Source organism: Myotis brandtii, unplaced genomic scaffold, assembly GCF_000412655.1.
Source record: "Myotis brandtii unplaced genomic scaffold, ASM41265v1 scaffold1144, whole genome shotgun sequence".
Lineage (NCBI taxonomy): Eukaryota > Metazoa > Chordata > Mammalia > Chiroptera > Vespertilionidae > Myotis > Myotis brandtii.
The window spans coordinates 955524-977249 of NW_005353944.1; the positions used below are offsets into that span (position 1 = coordinate 955524).

The window sequence follows — 21726 nt, forward strand, 5'->3', positions numbered from 1 at the left end:
GCCTTAATCTGGGTCTTTGCCCAGATCTCCAGGCTCATGTCCAGTTGAGAGTCTGCTTTCTACATAGCCCTATACAATATATTCTAGACAGCCAAAACATGAGCCACCCTGTTCCTTTGAGTAATTTTCACCCTACATGTTTTTTTAGGGGGGTGAGCGGGTCTTAGAGGGGCTTAGTCATACTTCCCAGATTATAAATCCTACAATCAATTTTTTGCTCTATTTCACTTATTGTTTCACTCCCATCTTCCTAAAATGGGATATTATAGGAAACTTGTTAAACAAAATGAACCCCATTTTGTTGAGAATGGACATCAAGGTGCGTTGAACTCTTGTTAAATCAGAACAGAATAAAAGAGACTGGGGTAAACTCAACTCATTTCCAAGCTAGACAGGCTGTGGGTGCCTTGTTTGTGGTGTTGCTTTGTGCTGACAAACCCAGACTTTGGGAGAAGTCAGACAATTGTGGGATAATCTTGTTGGGGCTGTGGGAATGGACCACACCTCCACGGTTAAATGTCAGGTTTCCCTGAAGAGAGTGGGCATTTCCATGGGCACTCATTCTGAAAGGAAATCAAGCCTAGGTCAGAAAATGAGAACTGTAGGGGCTAACCTTAGATAGAGGTGAGAAAACAAAACAGCACAATTCATTTTCATATAGTCTGTAGCCCCTTTCACACTGTAACAGCAGAGTTGAGTAGAGAAAATATCATCTGCAAAGCCTAAAATGTCTGCTATTTTGTCCTTTACAGAAAAAGTTTGCGGACTGGTGACCTAAAGGGCTTGATAAAGTACAGAATTGTAAGCCCTAAACACTGAGTTGCTAATTTAGTAAGCCTGGGTAGAAAGTAAAAATTTCATTATTAAAATTTCTTGGATGAGGCTGATGTTGCTAGTTTGGGGACCACACTTGGAGAAACACTGCCTTATATAATGGCTGGTTATGCCCCAAAAATGATGATTTGATTTCTATAATTTGGTCATGTCTTTTGATCACTTCTCAGTCTTAGTGGAGGGCTAAAATGAGATATACTTCTCCAGCAGTTTCATGTATGTTCCAAGAGGATAGGTAGCAGACAGGATAAGAGCAAGTCTCTGGAGCCCAACGTTTTGGGGAGAAACCCAGCTCCACTGCCTGCTTTCTTTGTGACTCAAAAATGATTTGATTTCTATAATTTGGTCATGTCTTTTGATCACTTCTCAGTCTTAGTGGAAGGCTAAAATGAGATATACTTCTCCAGCAGTTTCATTTATGTTCCAAGAGGATAGGTAGCAGACAGGATAAGAGCAAGTCTCTGGAGCCCAACGTTTTGGGGAGAAACCCAGCTCCACTGCCTGCTTTCTTTGTGACTCAGGGTAAGTTACTTAACCTCTCTGGGTCTCAATTTCCTCATATGTTAACATGAGGCTAGTAGCAGTAGTTTCTATATGTCATAAGGTTGGTGCAAACAGTAGAGTAGTTATTGCCTGGAAAGGTCCCTGGCACATATTGTGCAATCCCTACCTGGGGCTAAGGTCCTCCTCCTTCCTCAGCTTTGGCTGAACATTGAAATCACCTGGCTGGGGTCTTACCACCAGAGATTCTGAATTAATTGGTCTGGGAATCTTGAAAATTGTGAAGGGAGATTATAATGCATCATTGCCTAATCTATATATATAAAAGCCTAAGTGACTGGTTGACAGGCAGGTAGCTATGATGCACACTGACCACCAGGGGGCAGATGCTCATTGCAGGAGCTGCCCCCTGGTGGTCAGTGCGCTCCCACAGCCAACCTCCTATGGCCAGCCAACCTCCCACGGTCTCTCCTCCTGACTGGCCAGCCCGGATCAGCCCCGATCAGCCCCAATCAGCTGGGAGGGACCCACCCATGAACGAATTTGTGCACCAAGCCTCTAGTAGAAATATAATGATGGTAGTATGTATAATTTCATGTGGTTTTTATTTATTTTTTTGGGGGGGGTGTGCACATTTAAATAGGTAAAATTAATTTTAACAATTTGCTAGTAATATATTTTATTGTTGATAAATGTAATAATGATATATTTTATTCAAGTCAATAGATCCCAAATGTTATCATTTAAACTGATAACAAATATAACAATTTGATTGAGATATCTTGCTCTTCTTCATATTAAGTCTTTAAAACTGAGTCTGTATTTTATACTTGCAGTACATCTCAACTTAGACTAGCTATGTTTTCATGGCTGAGAAGCCACATGTGCCTAACGTGTAACCAAGACAACAGCATGGGACTAAGTAACGTGTAACCTGGGGAAAGGGCACAGTTGGTGACTGTGGATGAGGCCAAACCTGACTAACCACACAGAGGTTCTACCAGCATTACTGTTCTTAACTTAAATATTAAGAAAGTTACTGCAGCTTCATTCCTTAGGGTTTGTAATTGGGTGTAGTTATTAAGGACATTCAATTTAATTGATGTGGAGCTGATGGAGCCAGTTTAAAAGCATGAAGATCAAGTAAAGCAGATTAATCTATGTGATCAGCAGAGAAAAGACCTAAACTAGCATTAATGGAGTGGGAATTAAAATAGTGGCCCATTTTGATCCCTTCTCAATGAACCTGGGTACAGGGGGCTAAAGGTGTCTCAGAGAAAGGATATAGAATGTATATAATTAAAGGGGTAACCATGTATCCTATATAATAAAAGCCTAATATGCAAATTGTCCCCTCGACTGGGAGTTCAACTAGGAGTTCGACCAGGAGTTTGACCAGGGGGTGGGACCAGCCGGCCAACCACAGGAAGTGAGGCCCCGGCCTGCGGCAGACAGCCGCCAGGGAAAGGGAGGTCCTGGCTGGCAGCCGGCAGCCACTAGGGACCCTACCCATGGCCAACCACAGGAAGTGAGGCCCCGGCCTTCGGCAGACAGCCGCCAGGGAAAGGGAGGTCCTGGCTGACAGCCGGCAGCCGCTAGGGACCCTACCCATGCACAAATTTCATGCACTGGGCCTCTAGTATTTATTATAAAAGCAAAAGAGATTTCCAAAAAAAGATAAAAATAAAGATCTGCAGTTCCATCACTTAGAGATAACCACTATTCAGCACGTAGGTGTATGCTATTTTAAAGCTTTTTATGGTGTATACATTTACATACACTTAAACAAAAACAGGATGTAATAGTGATTACTCTTTTATAGCAAGCTTCTGTGTCACTTAACAATAGCCTTATATGTTTATTTTAATGTAATTTAATATTCTCCTACAAAGCCATTTAAATATCTTTGTTTGGCCTGACAATAGTCTACTTAGTCAATCCCCTATGATTGGACTTAGAAGCTATTGCGCCCAAATTACCAATGCCAAAAGACTATCACTTGGTTTTAAAATCCAATGTGCTCTTGTCTTAGCTAGCTGGGAAGGTGCAGAAGGAAAGAGAACATTTTGTCCACACAGTCTCACTAAGCCTGACACATTTTGTGTTTTTATCTGGCTTGGATTACAGTCAGCGGGGTGCAGGTTGCAGAGGGGTGCACTATAATGCCATGGAAGTATCAAACAATTCATCTACCACTGACACCATTATGGGCTGCCCACAGTGGACGCCAAGTTTTCTCACTGCTCTGCTAAGAAGGACCTGTGAACCCCAGAGGGACTTTGTTTCTGTTTAAAATGTCAACAACAGCTTATGCTCGGGTTTGTATTGCCTTAGGTCCTCCTTGGTGCATGCTTTTCTCTTAATTCTGGTCTTAGAAGTCATCACTTCTTTTCAACAGCATCATTCCTACACTGGGTTGATGGGTGGGTTAAAAAAATGTAATAACCCAAGAAGCCTCTGAATTTAAGGTTTTAGTTTCTCTGGTTTAGTAATTTACATAATTATTTGTGCATGTAGCATTTGTATATTACTTTTCTGATCATTTTTTATATATATGAAATTTCTTGACAATTTCCTGAGTTCTGGCTTCTCAGCCTGCCTATGAAGCTATCAACTCCATGACAACAAAGCAAATAAATGTCTGAAGGGCTGCCCAGCATTTGAATAAGGCAAAACCAGCTTTTTGAGCTGCCAAACAGAATTGAACACTTTAATTTGGGGGACAATATCTCTTCTGTTTTATTAATTCTACTAGAGGCCCGGTGCATGAATTCATGCATTGTTGGGGTCCAGCCAGCCCACCCCTGATGGGAGCCATCAGGGGTGGACCAGCTGGGGCAAGGGACTGTGGGCAGTTTGTCGGCCCTGCCCCTGATCTGGTTCCAGGGGCCCGCTCAGGAGCAGAGCCTACGGGGGTGAGGGGCCACTGACGATGTGGTGCTGTTGTTTTGCCGTTCGGTCAATTTGCATATTACCCTTTTATTATATAGGATTAAAACGCTCACTGAGGAAAAATAGGTTTTTTTAAATGTGGAAGATCAAGATAATTTACTGGTTTCTGGGATTGGATGTGCCTGTGTCTTTGTGGCATGCATAAGCATCATTAGATAGTCACTTAGGAGGTGGGATACTTGCATTCATTTTGTCACATGCAAATTCAATAAAACAAGAATTTATTGCATCTTTACTCTGTGCTGATCTCTCTTTGCAAAGTCTACAGAGACAGAGAGGAGCAAGAAATATTCCTGCCTTCAAGGAGTTCAAAGTTTGAAGTGCCTGCTTTCAAAGGACACACACATACTAGTATACATGCACACACATAATGTAACTGGAATACAAAATACAATGATGGCTGAGATAAGTGGGGATGTGATACACCAGGGGCATCCAGAGGGAACAACTAACTGGCTTGGGGTAGGAGGAAGGTTTCTGAGAGGAGGTGATATTTGAGTGAAGTCTGGATAGAAGAGAAATGGGGAACAGGCAATGGAGGCGAAGGGCAGCATCAGAACAGCACCACGTGTGTCAAAACACAGGGTGTGGTCAGAAAGTGGCAAATAATTCAATGAAGCTGTAGCTGAAGGTGCATGTGGGCCAAGATGTGGCAGGAGAAGCTGATTAGAGTGCAATCCGTGATGAACCTAGCTCACTGAAGAACTTAGACTTTGTTCTATAGAAATGGGAACCCCTGAAATCTTTTGGGAAGGGGGTGACACGATCAACACTGTATTTGGGAAGACTACCCCTCCCCCCAGCAGCAGTAAGGAAGTAGGAAAACCAGGTTGGAAGTCATTTCCATCTTCCAGGAAGGAGGTGGGGAGATTTGATCTGGAGAATAGAAGGAAGTAGGAGCATAGGAACAAAAGGACAGCCCAGTATGGGTTCTTTCTTACTAAGCTAGTAGTACTTCCAAGCATACCTGTTTCCACATTTGGGTTCAAAAATAATTATTTTGGGGGGAAATTGGAAAGATAAGCAAACATGGGAGATAGGACTGTAGATGCTGACTCTAGGTGGCAGCCTACTGAGTTGTCAGTCTTCTCGGGGATTATTATTTAATTATCAGCTCAAGATGCTTTGAATTCCTCAAAACATTTTATAAAATCAGGAATGCTTGTAGACTACCAGCATTATTATGCTGTGCACAAACTACATATATATATATATATATACTAGTATATAATGAATGCTGAAAAGCCTGTAACCGAATTTCAAATAACTTTAAGGCAAACAGGAAAATAATTCTATATTACATTTTTCAGACTTTCCATTTTCCAAGCGGTCAACCTGTTGGGAATGAACTATAACTCTCACGTTTCCTTGGCATTTTGTTTGTGCCTCTTTAATGCACACACCACACAGAATTTTGTGGATTTCTAGTCTCCTCTAGGCCATCATCAATGTCTTTGAAGGCAGAAACCATCCTTGGTTCATCTTCAGGCTCCCCAAAGTGCTTTTCACACAGTAGAGACTTAGTATTGAAGGAAGGGAGGAAGGGAAGAAGGAAGAAGTGAATGAGGAAGAAGGGAGGGAAGGAAAGAAAAAGGGGCTGATTGTGGGGTGAGGAGTCTGAGACAGGAATGGCTGAGGGCAGGTAGAAAAAGTTCAATAGGGACCAGCTACTGAACAGCCCTCCGTGCTGAGGAAATACACGGATGTGCCTGAGCTTGCATCTTCAGTATGGGAAGGGGATCCAATTTCTTTAGAGCCTTTGTTTGGAAGCATAATTAGGTGATTTCCCTCCAGCTTCCTTGAATGAGGAAATAGAGGAGTGAGTATCTCAAGGGTGTGGGATTAGGGGCATGTTCCCCCTTGGCCAATGGGAATGGTAAGGAGACCCTGGGAAGAGGAAAGGAACAATTCTGGGGAAGGAAAGTCACAGAGCAGACCCAACTTTTGGTTAAATAAACAGAGGCATCTCGGGGTCTTGGTGAAGATGGTGGGTGAGGACTGGGAGGAGAGGCGAGGTGGGAACAGGCTGGAGGGGGGCTCCTGGGCTCTACTGAGGTATGGATGGCAGGGATGGCGGCCTAGTGGGTGGAGAAAGAGTGATAATACCATGGGTTTTACACATCTGTACTTTGAATGTAGCCACCTACTGCCCCATCAGTCAATGACTCAAATGAGAAAGACTACAGTAAAATGCTGACAGTCAGAAAGCTTCCCATTTTTTTTTCTTTTTCATCGTCCATTGCTATATTGAGGAGACCTTGCCAGTAAAGAGATTGCTGAGGAGAAACTTGGAAACACTGAACAGCAATGGATTTGGGGAAGCTACTGATTCTTTCTGTTGCCAACCCTCCTTTTTTTTTTTTTTAATAAATGAAGTGCCATCATTAACACATGTTGTGTTTGTAAAGTACCTTATATATGGGTGTTTAATTTGATTTTCACACCCACCTTGTCAGGTAGGCCCAGTGGACGAGCCTTACGGTTATTTTTATGTAACAGCATATGACACAGCACTTAGATGCTGACATGTGAGGTGAAACTTGTCCACAGGTGAGGGGCAGGGCCCAGATCCCCACCAGGGTGTCCTGAGCTCAGCAGAGGTCTTGTTCCTGGGCCTCAGCAATCAGTGAGAAAGACAGACAGCTTACCCCCTTTCCTTCTTCCACAGAAAGAAAACTTGGGGAGATCCTCTTCACAGATGGGATAGGAGTAATTCAAAAAGGGCACTCCTCCCGTCAGGAGACTTGCATCAAGAAACAACTCTTTTATGTCCTCTCCTAAAGGAAAAGAGATGGGCTTTACCTGGTGTGGGTTTTGCTGCATATCAAAACATTCAAAATTTATACAAGTATGAGCCCCAAGAACTTGCATTTCCAGCAGTCTGTGCTGCACAGGGAACCGTTTTTTTGGTAAAACAGCATTTAGGCCAGCGGTTCTCAACCTGTGGGTCGCGACTCCTTTCGGGGTCGAACGACCCTTTCACAGGGGTCGCCTAAGACCATCGGGAAAACACATATTGAATATGTAATTACATATTGTTTTTGTGATTAATCACTATGCTTTAATTATGTACAATTTGTAACAATGAAAATACATCCTGCATATCAGATATTTACATTATGATTCATAACAGTAGCAAAATTACAGTTATGAAGTAGCAACGAAAATAATATTATGGTTGGGGGTCACCACAACATGAGGAACTGTATTAAAGGGTCGCGGTATTAGGAAGGTTGAGAACCACTGATTTAGGCAGTGGTGCAGGGGACTGTGGTGCCAGCCCTGAGTATGAGATGAGGTGCTTTCACAAACTTGATTTGCTTGGAGGAGATAGTTTATCTGCTGCGCTCCCCTGTCCTGATGCCATGGCCCCTTAATGTGGTGGCTGCAGGTCTGGCTTCTATCACTTTTCAGCCCCATAGTATTAGATACCTCCCTGACAGCGCCGGGGTGTGAGCAAGCCTGCACACCCCCACTGTTGCTGGGCAGATGTTGTAGCATAGTTACACAGGAAGCTTCAGGGTGCTCTGCAGTGCTGGCTTCCAATTCTTTCTGAAACTTTCTTCCATTCCCCTTTTTATGTTCTGCTCCATTCTCCTTTCATTCTGCATTTCTCTGTCTCTCCTCATAGCATTGATTGAGCTGCTGCTATAGAGTCCAGACGTTGTGTGAGGTTTGAGAAATACAAGGATGCATGAGAGTCCTTAGACTCTGGGAATGTTCCCTCCATCTCTGTGGACTGACTCCCCATGCTAAGTTTATTAAATCCTCTGCTCTGGTTTTGATAAACTCTTTTAGAAAGGAGATACTCTAGTAACTATAGCAATATGACGATTAATTGTTATGGCATGACCATACAAATGTAAACAATCAGAAAGCATTTGAGCTCATTGATTGGGGTGGAGTGAGAAGATATTACACGCTTTTCACTGAGTCAAGATTGAAGAACTTATATTAGCTGTTTGGGAAATGAAATAACACAAAGACTAGCCATGTTGCTGGTAGTAGACTTGTTCGTTGCTGAAATAACTAAACAAAAACTCTCTCCTGAGCAAACATCAATGCTTAAGCTCAAAATATTTTCTTTCTCTGTCGGTTATACTGATTCCAGGTGCTTATATCATATAAATGAGTGCCTAGAGTCTTTTCAGTACAAAAATCACAACATTAAATGAGAGTTTTACTCTATCTGGATGTTACCCAGAGAGAGAACTGAAGAGGAAGATGGGAGTAGATTTAATTCCACAGAGTGCTGGGGAGCAGGGGCTGAGCCAGCCACTCCAGTTAATACAAGTAATTGGGTGAGTGAGCCAGGAAGAGGTTGTTTTATTTCATGTCAATAGTTTTACTTACTCAGAATGATTCCAAATCTAATGTTGATATTTGATTTTAAATGTTCGGAACACTGGTCAATAGAAAAGCCAAAATCTTGTAATGGATCTGTCAAGAGAAAAACAGCAGATTAGGTGTGAGTACACCATATACTCTGCAGACTCATATTCAAAATTCACACCATTTATATTACTTTTTCTATATGAGTCACTAAAATTGATTAAAAAACATACTGCCCAATACATTTTTTTGCATAGGTCCATGATACTTTCAACAACCCCTCCCAGTCTCTATGAAGCCAACGCTGCCCAATGTCATGTTCAGTCTGAGAAATGAGCACGGTGTCTTTTTAGTGGGTTACATCTTCACTTGTTAAATTTTTATCATTGCTTGAATATTTTTATTTCCTGAACTTAGACTTAAAATTGCTCACTGATTGCTCGAAACACTTCCCAAAGTATTTATTATTATAATTAAAACAGAAGAATCTATATGCAGATTTTCAAAATTAAGACCTGCCTTAAAAATTCCATCCCAGTCCATCCCATCCTATTCAATGTAATACTTTTTCCTCAAATATTTCACTATATGTAAGGTATCGTGTTAGATCTGATAAGGGCTACAAAGATAATTTTTTTTATGCATAACTTCTACTTATTCAAAAAACTTCAATGGCTCATCTATACCCTAGAAGAGTGTCAAGAAATGTTCTACTGTCCCCATCTTCCACCCTCCATGTCACAAAGCCATCCTCCATTCCCTGAGGTCGGGGCTGCAATGTAAGCACCCAGAAAGTTCCCACCATGTTTGAGTTACGCACGCGCTTCCTCCCATTTATAATGGTCTCACCCCTTTGGGCCATTGTCTAAGAACTAAGGTGTTGCTCATTCTCCTTGTCTTTGTGAAGGCTTCCCTGATAGTCCCCGACATATTTGTTTGCTCCTGAATTCTTAAAACAGTTATGTCTGAAATACTTTTTAAAGTGTACAAACATGTATGATTTTATACTTTGCTCTTTGATTTACCCCATAACGCAGAACTCCTAAAAAGTAGGAGCTGGTGTTTTGTTTTCCATTCCTTTTTCCTTTATGTTTCTCACTGGGCCTGAGAGAGGAGAGCTGGGTCTACATAGCACTAGTCACTGAGCTGTGCACTTTATTTATGAGTTTTCCATTGAATTCTTCAGACTCCCAGCATTTAGCAGAGAGCCTAATGATCGGACACATGGCAAGCGCTGGATAAATCACATAATGAATGGATGAAAGGGCCATGTAGTAAGCCACAGTCTCTCAGCTCCAAACCCAGCCTCTGAACTCTTGCTTTGTGAAGCTGGGGCTCTTCGAAATCACGTTTCTCCTCTGCTAGAGGTGCCAGAGGGAAACTGAGGCTGAGCGGGAGGAGAGACTTGCTCCTTCCTGAGTACTCGCTGGTACTTGAGAGTGTCACCTGGCGAGGGCGTGTCACCCTGACAGTGGCAATTGGTTCATGTGCAGCTCTCGTTTGCACCTTCCCGGAATCAGCAGAGGTTCAGCTTTGCGGGCCCTGAATCTCCCGTGATGACAGTACCTCAGAAGCTGTCACCCCTTCCCCCCGAAGTAGGTGTCTCGGCCCCACAGGGCTCTTCTTTCAAGCATCTAGGTTCTAATAGCTCCAACCTCTGCCCTCTGCTCTCCCAGCCTTTGGGGTGGTAACTGCATCTTCATTGCCCCCTTTTTGCTTTTTTGGTTCTCTAGGAACTGCTTAGGCAATTCCCTATATTAAATTCTCTGTGTTAAAATAACTGACGTGGTCCTGTTTTCCTGACCAGGTCCAGACTGCTGCAACAAATAATGATCTTGAGAGATAGGTATGATTTTCCCCGTTTCATAAATAAAAACATATAAACTCAGAGAGGTGCTATTAACTAGCAGGGTCAAGATTAAAACCAGAATAAAAAACAAACAAACAAACACATAATTTATTGCCGCTTAGTGTTGTGCAGAGGCTTTCACAAAGCAGAGCCTCAAAGATGCATGTTAATTACTTGATTTGCAAGATCGCCTGGAATATGTGTGTGCAGGCCTGTGGCATCTGCTAGTTCTCTTTCATAACTGGTTCAATTTCAGCTGAGCTATGAGCTCACATTTGCCAGTGATAGTGTGCCAGACAGTTTTATCACCCACATTGCTGACCTGGAGGATGCATAATTGTCTGTGGTTTTTGCTGTGGAAATGATCGCTAGGCAATTTCAGCCTTGCAATCCGAATCTAGTGACCTTTAATCTGGCCACTAACTTTTCTGGGGGGAAAAGCCTTTTTTTCTTCTGCTCATTTTACTTCATAAACATCTCTGTGCTGTCCAAGGGTTTCCTTCAGCTTGGAAAGTAGGAGCAGTGGGTAAAAATGCAATGTTTCTGTTACATATTTGGCACTCGGTGTTGAAAAAGAGAGTCCAACTAACAGATGTTTAGAAAAGTACATCTGAAAATTGTGAATACATTTAGGTTGCTATCTGAGGAAAAATAAAAGAGGCCAAGTGTGTAATGCTTAGCTACTTAGCAGTTACAGAATGATAGTGTATGTTCATTGATATTTAAAGGTAGAGATAGAGAGAATAAACTAAGGACAAAATAAGGAAATAAAATATGTCTTTGATACTGGAAAAATATTGTTAGGAAAATAATTGTAATAAGGAACAAAGTCACAAAGAAAGCAGTAGGCTACCTCTTTCTGAAGATGTGTTTATAAACACAGAAAATGAGATTGCTGGAAAAGCGCCTTGGGCTTGGCGATCTTTCCTATCAGTTATTTTCATTTTACATTTGAGAGTGAATATGCAGCTTGCAGTCATCTTGGGGGACATGACATCAGTTCCTCCCATTCCCCAATTCCATCCTCACAATCTCATATCCTCCCCCTATTGGCTTGTGTTTGCACTCAGGCACTCAGCATGCCCTAATATCGTCTGTAGGCCTCTGACATTCCTCCACCAGATGCTGCCAAGCGGGCTCCCCAGCCTCAGGGCCCACATAATGCCTTAAGATTATAGGGGTTCCACATAGTTGTTTGCTGAATTAATAATAGGAGTTACATGCACATTTTTTGTGGTGTTGTGCATCGTGGGAGGCATCTTTAGCCTCTCCCCACTAGATACCAGCAGCACGCCTGCCCCCAACTCCAGCTGTGAGGAGCAAAAAACGTCTTTAGACATTGACAAATATCCCCTGGGGGACAAGCTAAAGTTGTGGAGAACGGCTGCTTTAAAGAATTGCTTTGTCAGTTACCAGATTACCAACTGTCTCAGAATCACCTGCCAGAATAAAAGGTGGTGGATTGCATTTTTAAAGTTCTCTTTATAAAGAATTTGAACTGATCGGGAGCGAGGCAGAGACTTTCCCTTGGGCACTTGCTCAGGTGATTTGTAACACGTACACATCACCTGCACTTGGATGTTGTGAAAGAGTAAATTAGGAAGTTAGTGCGAGTTGGTGTTCTCAGGCTTGCAGGGCAGAGAGAATGTTTCCTCCAGATTCATCATTGTATAGAGAGCAGCAAACAAACTGAGTAAAGAAGCAAAGCTTCATGGTAAAATATACAGTCTGTTCACGTGAAATATTTTTCCTCAGCCTCTAAGTTCCTTGTTGACGTGTATGGCTTCCACCCAAGGAAAGACAGTACTTAGAGTGAGTGAGCCCAGCTTGCCCCAAATGCCCTGCTGCCCCCACCATCCTGGGACATGGGTGCATGGAAGCAGCCTCCCAGCCGCCCCCCTCCCCCCCCTAAACAGCTAAGAGCCAGTCCCTGGGACTGAGAAGAGGCTCTTGGAAAGCAGCGCAGCATCTGCCTGGCTCGCCAAGGGCAGCAGCAGTCAGCGTGTCCTGGAACTGCTTGGGGATCACCCACGGAGTAGAACAGACCTAGGTAAACAGGAGGCATAGCCTGTGCAGGGTCTAACATATCTCAGCTCTGGGAACATGCTTGTGCCTGAAGCTCTGGAGGTGGCCTGTGCTCTCCGGGGCCGGGCTGGGACCGGGTGGTCGTCCAGGAGAAGACAAGCTCGCCTGGGTATTTTCTAACCAGTGTTCGGGTCTCAGCTGGACCCAGGGGAAGGAAACAAAAGCCACTGGCACAGCCTCTGGAGAGGCATTCCCCACCAAGGACAGGGAGGCTGCGAGCCTGGTGGGCCCTGGGCAGTGCAGGCCTCTGGGCCCGGCAGTGTGGTCCCAGACTCTATGGCATTAAGTCCCGAGCCAGGGCATTGCTGGGTGCCCTGCAGCCTGGTCACTGGTTAGGTGGTTTGAGGGATAGAGGAGGGGCCAACTCTCATGCTGCTCATGCCATTTTTATATTTCATAGCTCTGCTTGAGGGGTTTTGTTTGACTTCATATTTGGACATAATTATATTTTCACAGAAAGTTGCAAAGAGGTAAAGAGAGGTTTTAGGTACCCTTTACCCAGCTTCCCCCCATGGTAACATCTGACATAAAATATAGCACAGTATGAAAACTAGGAAACTGACATAGACATAATCCACAGCACTTATTCAGGTTTTTTAGGTTTTAAAAACTAATGCAAGGTGGGTGAGCATTGGCTCTCTTGCCCCATGAGAGGTGGAGTTCTTACAGCAGCGCCACCCTGAAAAGGAACTGGTACTCCTCCAGCCTCATCTCCGCTCGCCTCCCAGGTTCATATCCAAGTCCATCCCCAAGCTTGTCCATGTCCTTCCTGCTACATGAAGTTTGTCTCCCTCTCTCTTCTCTTTCCCTCTCCCTCTTCCTGCTGCTCTCCTCTCTTCTGCTCTCTTCCCACCTCTCTCTTCTTCTCCCTCCTCTCACTCCCATACTTCTCTACCCCTCCTTCCAGGCCCCCTCCCTCCCTCTCTCTGTCTCTCTCTCTTTTTCCCTTCCCTTCACCCTTCCCCCCTCCCTTTTTGTCCTTGCACCCATCCAGTACTTAGATGGATGACATCTGAGACCCAGAACACTGCCTTTTCTTCTAATACTATACCTTAACCTTCTGGTTCACCCCCTGTAACCCCATTACTTTAGGAACTGGTGTTGCTTCCTACATGTTCTGTGAGCAGAATACTGGCTGACTCTAGGAGTTAGAAATTACAAAGCATATTTCATAGCATGCTTTTAATAGAGGCACAGCTTGGGGAGGGGAGGGAAGGATAATAGAGAATGGGAAGGCTTTACCATTAACACACAGCTTAGCTGCACTGGCGAGATCAACTCTAACAGTTTATGGAGAGAAGAACACTTGGGCAAAGAGACTGTGAGTGAAGCTGGTTTGCTTCTGGTTGCTTAATAAAATAGTACCAGGTAGCTTCTTGTTATTTAATAAAAGGGGTATATTAGGGTTCTCTAGAGAATATATATATATATATTCCATTGTATATGTATAATATACAGGGTGTCCCCAAAATGTATACACACTTTAAAAGCTGATAGCTGTTAAATGAAAATGAAATGTATTTTAATAAACACTGCCTTTGTGATTACATCCAGTATATGTATTACATAGAGGATATATATAGTAAATACATATAGTATATCTAATCTATGTATCTATCATCTATTTATCTACCTGAGAGGTTTATTATAAGGGATGGCCTCACACAGTTTGGGGTGGTGGGCACAGCTGACAAGCCAGCGGGCCAGAAATTTGAGATTACATGTGGCAGTCTTGAGACTGGACTGCGTCTTCCTCAGGAAACCTCAGTCCTTTCTCCCAAGGTCCTCAGCTGACTGGACCAGGCCCCCACACAGTGTGGAGGACAGTCTGCTTTACTCCAAGTCTTCTTATTGGAAATGTTAATCACCCCACAATGCCTTCACAGCAACATCTTCACCGAACAGCTGGCGCCAGAGCCTAACAAGTTGAGACATAGAGTCCCCCACCACAGAGGCCTTTTGTGTCACGCTGCCCGAATCCTCAACAGCTCTTCCAGTTGAGCATTCACAGCCCTTCCAGCTATTATATGGTCAACAGTTAGTTAGCTCAAGATTAAAATGCCTCTAAATGGCTCTGCACGTTTGTGGGATGAAGTTTTGGAGCCCCTACCAGTGGCAGGAAATATGTGGAGTGCTTGGGATATAGAGGTTAGAAAAAGCCATCTCAGTTTCAGGAGTATTATAAATAGGATGTCCTGGTCCTGTGGAAGCACCAAGAGTGAGCCAATAACTTCCTGGGAGCCAATGATGACTTTAGAGGGAGTGGGTGATGTGATCTGATCTGTGATTTCACTGCTTTTCTATCCAAATCCTGACTTCTATGGGAAATGTCACCTCATCTCACAAGCTTCTTTCTCTCCATTCCTATGAACTTATGATCTATGCCAGTTACTTAGCATCTAACAGACTGCCTTGTGTACTTACTCAATATGTTAGGTGATAATGCCTTGCCTCTCCAACGGATGTCCGATCTTCCAGGGCAGGACTTTTCTATTATATCTTATTATATTATATCCTCTTATGTCTTTGATTACCCTCCCCTTCTCATTGTGTCTGACATGCACCTGAAATGGCAGGTGCTAACTCACTATTTGCTGGATAGATGGCTCTTGTTTTAATTCTCTACTTTCAGAAGACATATTTACCTCTATCTGCTGTGCAAAAATCAATTTGAACAATTTCCAATAAATGTCTTGTGAGAGGTTTAGGTCTCATACAGGAAAAATTTGATCGCTTCTCTGGGGCCTTTGTTCCTTCACAATCCAGCTCAACTGCATGCCTCTCAGGATGCTGTCTGCCCTTTCCTCATCTGTCCTTTCTCTGGTCTCGCACTGCAGGTTGTGTATATCTTTATTATACCTTTATCATCACAAATGTGCTAAGTATTGCTAGTTTGCACCTCTCATAGATTATACTAGGGTAGGAACTATGTTTTATTCATCTCAGATAACTAGAGTCTATTCTAGTAAATGTGTCCAGGAATGTCACTTGGTTGGATAAATAGATGGAAAGGAAAGAAAGTCAGATACTTTGATGATAGCAGAAGGGAAGTTGAGCTTGTACTTGCAGGGTTGCTGGGCGCCAGCTATTACTTGGAAAGCCTAAGTTGTGAGGCCACTAATATTGATCTCTCCTCACACTTGGAAGGCTTTCTGAGAAGATGCTAGTGCATTAGCTTCGTCATCGTAATAGTGGGAATTTGCTTTGGCACTTAGGATAGAGTTTCTGAGCATAGTTGAAAACCCAGTCCCAGTCCAAATGGTAGCAGATATTCCTGTCATCTTTCAGAATTCTTTTCCAAATAAAACAAAATAAACAGAATTTGCTCTTGACATCTTCCTTTAGGTTGGATGATTACCAATTCTGCAAGCTTGTACTCTGTTTACGATACAGGTCTAGTTATGCATGAATCTGAAAATTTGCCTTCTTGTGTAGCTGTATTTTGATTGGGGTGTTTTAATTTTCCTGTGTGATTCATAGGAAAACATTAAAGGGTCACTGTGAATCGCTAAAAGGAGTATAATGAGTAAGGTCAGTGAGATGCCATTGCTGGAAATTCATTACCATAACAACACAAAATTAGCCTTCATTTTGTCTGTTCTTGATGCCACTGTGGTGTGTTCCTTCCACTCTTCTCCATACTCCTTCCCTGGCTTGGAAGAGAAAGACATGACCTACAATGTGGCAAATATATTCTAATTATATGTTGTTCTGTCATTTCCTGATCTCTTCTTTTTTACATCTGTCAAATCTTATCATTATAGAATGGCACAGCAAGGACCCTTGATGGGCCACTATTTCAAATAAGAGTAGTTTCATCCCCATTCAAGCCTTTTTGGTCAGCATTTCATTGGAAACACACACACACATTTAAAGTCTGATATATGATCTGGCTTCTTGTCTAATCAAAATGCTTAAATATGTTCTTGATATTGACTACAACAAAAATGGAATGGACATCATCACAGTAGATTACCTATTGTTTGTAATGCAAGATGGTTCCAACATCTGCAGTCTATCTGGTAAGCTTAGTGAAGGCATTATTGAGTATAAAGGTATGTTTGGTGCTACCAAATTCAAAATTCTAGATCCCTCAACTTGTCTGCTTCTAACTGTAAAAGAAATGAAGTTCAATGGAATTCATTATTGATGGAAAGGGATATTTACCTGCATGGCCCCTTGGCTTCTGAATTCCACTCCCCCAGAATAACCTGAGATTGGCTTCCATTAGCTTAGGAGGAGATGGCTTTGTATCATAAGGTAAGCATTAGAGACCACGGCAATAAAGACAAGCTTTTACCCAAAATACCTCGTCAAATGTCTTAAGAAAAATAAGGACCCATTAGAGGCTGACATGCTTGATCTTTTGAGTCTTAGGAGTAGATCAACAATGAAGACTAAATGCACAGTTGTATTGTGTGTTACCGAGAGGGCACCATGGTGCCACCTAGCACAGAATCTTAACATGAGGATGAGAGAAAACTAGAACCTGTCCTATAGGTGAGATAGTGACTTGAGACTGGGAATTCTACTGTAGCTTCTCATTCATTTCACTGAGTATCTGACATTTGGCAGGAAGAGCATCAGGCCTTGGGTGTTCAAAGTCAAATCAGAAAATGCATCTGCTCTCATCTGGATTGCAACACTTCCATCATCTAATTACAATGCCATACAACTGAATGATAGATTCATTAAAAGATACATGTATACTTCACTCTCTCCTTTATAGTCAACATAGAGTCAACGTTTTATGGTCTTCTCTGTGCAAGGTACGTCTTCCATGGGTGCACTTCATTCTGTATATTTTGGCCCCTTTTTAATCTTAGTGACAATGTTGCTAGTCACTCTTCCAATAATATTTATTAACTGTGTCATATGCACCAGACACTGCTAGCTAGACCAAGCGGGGCAGGAGGCTCTTGACCAGGCCAGATACCCTCAGAGCCCCAGTATTGGTTAAGTAGTGATGAAACTGCCAGGGCTCCTCCAAGTCTAGAAGCATTGGGGTACTTTTCTATTCTGTTTGGTATTGATAATTGTCTAACTTTCTGTAACTAATCTGGAATCAGTCCACCTGGGATAGGAAAACTGAGTAAAGCTAGCTTGTTTTGTTTTTAATGGGAGAGTAGAATTCAGAGCATGTCTCCACTGCACTTTGAGGGTGGGGGTTCGGGTTTCATAAGCAGGCAGACCCCCCTTCCCGGGGGGGGGGGATCCTTGGTGACTCCATGAGCCCTGGGCTGAGGAATAGTGGGACCGATGGCAGTATTTGGTGACATCAAGACACCACCAGATACACCTGGTGTCATATTTTGTCATATTTCATTTCTGCATTTCGCACAAATCTGTTCATCTCTGACAGGGGACCAGAGCTGGGTCCTGATGTGCAGGGAGTTTCACCTGGTGGTGTGTGGCTGTGAGGGTGAGTGCTGGGGTTTTTTTTTGTTTGTTTTGTTTTGTTAATGCTGGAAAGAAATGTCCTCCAACTTCTGGAAGTTGTGAATTGGGTGTGGTGGTGTTGTTTTTTTTAAAGAGCTAAGGTGTTTGTCCTTGGCATCTCGTGCTGTGGAACATGATGCATGAATGACAGAAACTGATAAGCTGGCTGGGAGGTAACAGCTGAGGGCAGCCCTGGCCTTGCTCATTTACAGAACTGCATCTGAGCCCAGAGTACCGGGAGTTCCCAGGTGTACTTGAATCATCCATTCTCTCCCAGTCTTGTGAGTGGCCAGGACACCAGGTATTAGTATCCCCATCATGTGATGAAGAGGCTGAGATCTAGGGCAGGGAAGGGACTGTTTTATTTGAGGACTCAGCCTCCAGTGCTCTCAGTGCTGCTCCTGTGGCTCGGCCCTCACGCTGCCACGTGGGAGACACAAAAGGCAAGAGAGGCCACTAAGAAAAAGAAAGAAGCAGAGCTTTGGACAGAGGCAAAATGAGTCCAACCCCTGCGCCAAGACCCTGCTCCTCTTACGCTGCTGGTTGATCACAGGAAGGAACAAAAACAAAAACAAAAACAAAACAAAAACAAAAAACCAGCTTCCCAATTATGCTAGCTTGCTGGCTGGGGTCGCGTAGGTCACTGCTGCCCTGCAAAGGGGCACCTGCTTCTCTACCCAAAAGACACTGGCGTGGCACAGAGTGGAAAGTAGAGGTATCGGAAGGTTTTTGTAGGAATCAAGAAAAGCAAAGTTTGTAGAGCATCTAGGTCAGTCCCAGGCAAATAGTAGATTCTCAATAGAAGGGCAATGCTGACTATTTTCATTGCAGCTATAGAAACCAACTTCTTTTAGAAATTTTCTTTTTAATACCAGAGCACTCTAGGCTTAAAATAATTTAGCCAAGTTCAGTAGATATTTCTGGAACAAAACCTAGATGTCAATGAGGGCCTTGCAGCCCTTGGGCTATAAATAGGATTGCATTGAACAATTCGTGGTTCAGAGGCTTGCCACCACTGGTTCTCAAACTTGACTGTAGATTGGGATCACCTGGGTGGCTCTAAAAATACCCATGCCTGGGCTCCACCCCAGGAGGCTGGGTGCTGCCTGGGCATCGAGCTTTTTCAGTGCTCCCAGCTGATGCCACAGCTCAGCCTCATGGGAAACCACCGTTGATAAGCCAAGTTCTGCACTCGGTCCTGGTGCGTGCGCTTGTGGGTGGGCTCCCAGATCTCCAGTGCATCCCTCCAGGCTAACGTCTCACCCCTTCAAAGATTTCTTCAGAAATCTTACAAACCTGCTCATAACTTTAATAGAATTTATGAAGATTGGGGATTTCAGGAAGGCATGCCCCTCCCCATAAGCTACCTGTCACCATATTCCTGCCTCCCTCCCTCTCTTTTTTAAAAAACTATTTATTTATTTTATTAAATTGATTGGGGTGACATTGGTTAATAGGATCATATAAGTTTCAAGTGTACATTTCAAGGACACATGATCTGTATATTACATTGTGTGCCTGCCACCCAAAGTCTGTCACCATATATTAGGCCCCCTGCACCCTCCAGCCCCCCTTCCTTTGAGCAAGCACCATGCTGCTGTTTGTATCCACAAGTTTCAATTTTATATCCCACATATGAGTGAAGTCATATGGTTCTTAGCTTTTTCTGACGGATTTATTTTACTTAGCATAATATTCCTAAGATCCATCCATGTTGTCACAAATGGCAGTATTTCATCATCTCTCTAACTTGTCTCTAGAGAAACAACGGAGTATTTCTGTCTCAGTGCTGGAGAGAAACCACACCAGGCCCCTGGGCCTCAGCAGCTACCCCAGTGACTCCTTAAGGAATTCTTTCAAAAAAAGGCAGGGCTCTGCTAGTTAGAATTCTTGTAACAGCCCCTAAGAGAATTTTTTTCTATTTCATTTCAGGATGATTGACTCTGAGCCTAACACTAACCTAGACACAGAAAGGTTTGAGATGGGATGAAGAGGGTAGAGCTAAATTATGGACAGTGAGAGCTGTTGTGGAATGGGGACATGAAACACGGCGTGTCCATAACAAACTCCAAAGGTGGGGAAGAACTTCCGTGGAAACACAGCAGGGTTTTGGCAGATGGGAGTGGGAGCGTGGGGCCTGTGCGGGAGAGGCGGCCACCTGCAGGGCTTGGTCAGGCCTCTGTGCTGGGGTGCAGAGCATCATTTGTGGGTGGGATCAGATCAGTCCCTGAAATCAAATTGAAATAAAGCAGCCTGTGGTTTTAAATGAAAGACATCCAGCCTTAATTAAGTAGACAGCTGCATCTTTTACAACCTGGTCAGCTTTGTCTTTCTCTGCTCTCTGTGTTCAAAGAGGTGGCCAACTCTGCAGTCTGGGAATTTGGGCACCCTCTTCCTGTGGTGGGGACTTGGGCAGAGTGTGTTGTGTTGTGTTGTGTTGTGTTGTGTTGTGTTGTGTTGTGTTGTGTTGTGTTGTGTTGTGTTGTGTTGTGTTGTGTTGTGTTGTGTTGTGTTGTGTTGTGTTGTGTTGTGTTGTGTTGTGTTGTGTTGTGTTGTGTTGTGTTGTGTTGTGTTGTGTTGTGTTGTGTTGTGTTGTGTTGTGTTGTGTTGTGTTGTGTTGTGTTGTGTTGTGTTGTGTTGTGTTGTGTTGTGTTGTGTTGTGTTGTGTTGTGTTGTGTTGTGTTGTGTTGTGTTGTGTTGTGTTGTGTTGTGTTGTGTTGTGTTGTGTTGTGTTGTGTTGTGTTGTGTTGTGTTGTGTTGTGTTGTGTTGTGTTGTGTTGTGTTGTGTTGTGTTGTGTTGTGTTGTGTTGTGTTGTGTTGTGTTGTGTTGTGTTGTGTTGTGTTGTGTTGTGTTGTGTTGTGTTGTGTTGTGTTGTGTTGTGTTGTGTTGTGTTGTGTTGTGTTGTGTTGTGTTGTGTTGTGTTGTGTTGTGTTGTGTTGTGTTGTGTTGTGTTGTGTTGTGTTGTGTTGTGTTGTGTTGTGTTGTGTTGTGTTGTGTTGTGTTGTGTTGTGTTGTGTTGTGTTGTGTTGTGTTGTGTTGTGTTGTGTTGTGTTGTGTTGTGTTGTGTTGTGTTGTGTTGTGTTGTGTTGTGTTGTGTTGTGTTGTGTTGTGTTGTGTTGTGTTGTGTTGTGTTGTGTTGTGTTGTGTTGTGTTGTGTTGTGTTGTGTTGTGTTGTGTTGTGTTGTGTTGTGTTGTGTTGTGTTGTGTTGTGTTGTGTTGTGTTGTGTTGTGTTGTGTTGTGTTGTGTTGTGTTGTGTTGTGTTGTGTTGTGTTGTGTTGTGTTGTGTTGTGTGTCCAGTGTCTCTCCAGGACCTTTGGGAATAGAATAGCACCTCATCCATCTCCTTATTCCTGACACCATTTCACTGCCTGGGGCTGCCTCTGGTCCTGGACACAGGGCTACACAGACAGAATAACTTTCTTCTTTTGAGAGAGGTAGCAGGGTTTAAACTGAGAATTCTCCGAACAATAACTCCTTACGAGTTTGAGAATGAGAAACCAAAAACAACACAGTCCTTTTACTATTTCTGAATTCCCCCACTCTGACAACACCTGTTGGGCTCGTTGCACTGTGATAGGTGGGGAAGAAATGTTTGTTGAGAGAATGAAGGTACATTAATCAATAATCAGACAGGGAAAGTGAGGGAACAGATCTCCTTTGCAGTAATTGAGCTGACTTTGTAAAAGCCCCGCCTGCTTATCTCCTCAAATGTTTTGCTAACACATTTCCTTT

At 43.2% G+C, this 21726-nt stretch overlaps 1 protein-coding gene and 1 long non-coding RNA gene across 2 annotated transcripts in view; one reads left to right on the forward strand and one right to left on the reverse strand.

Moving 5' to 3' along the window:
• The window catches only part of LOC106727940, a 50211-nt gene extending 45521 nt beyond the window's left edge, over positions 1–4690 (forward strand). Inside the window, exons 3-4 of the long non-coding RNA XR_001364175.1 lie at positions 3463–3653; positions 4326–4690. This is a non-coding gene — a long non-coding RNA (uncharacterized LOC106727940). The remainder of the gene's footprint in view (positions 1–3462; positions 3654–4325) is intronic.
• Positions 1–21726, reverse strand: part of LY86 (lymphocyte antigen 86) — a 73317-nt gene that overhangs the window by 16514 nt on the left and 35077 nt on the right. Inside the window, exons 3-4 of the mRNA XM_005857876.2 lie at positions 8641–8727; positions 6936–7064 (exon numbers count right to left, since the gene is read on the reverse strand). Of these exons, the coding sequence (XP_005857938.1) occupies positions 6936–7064; positions 8641–8727 (216 nt within the window). The remainder of the gene's footprint in view (positions 1–6935; positions 7065–8640; positions 8728–21726) is intronic.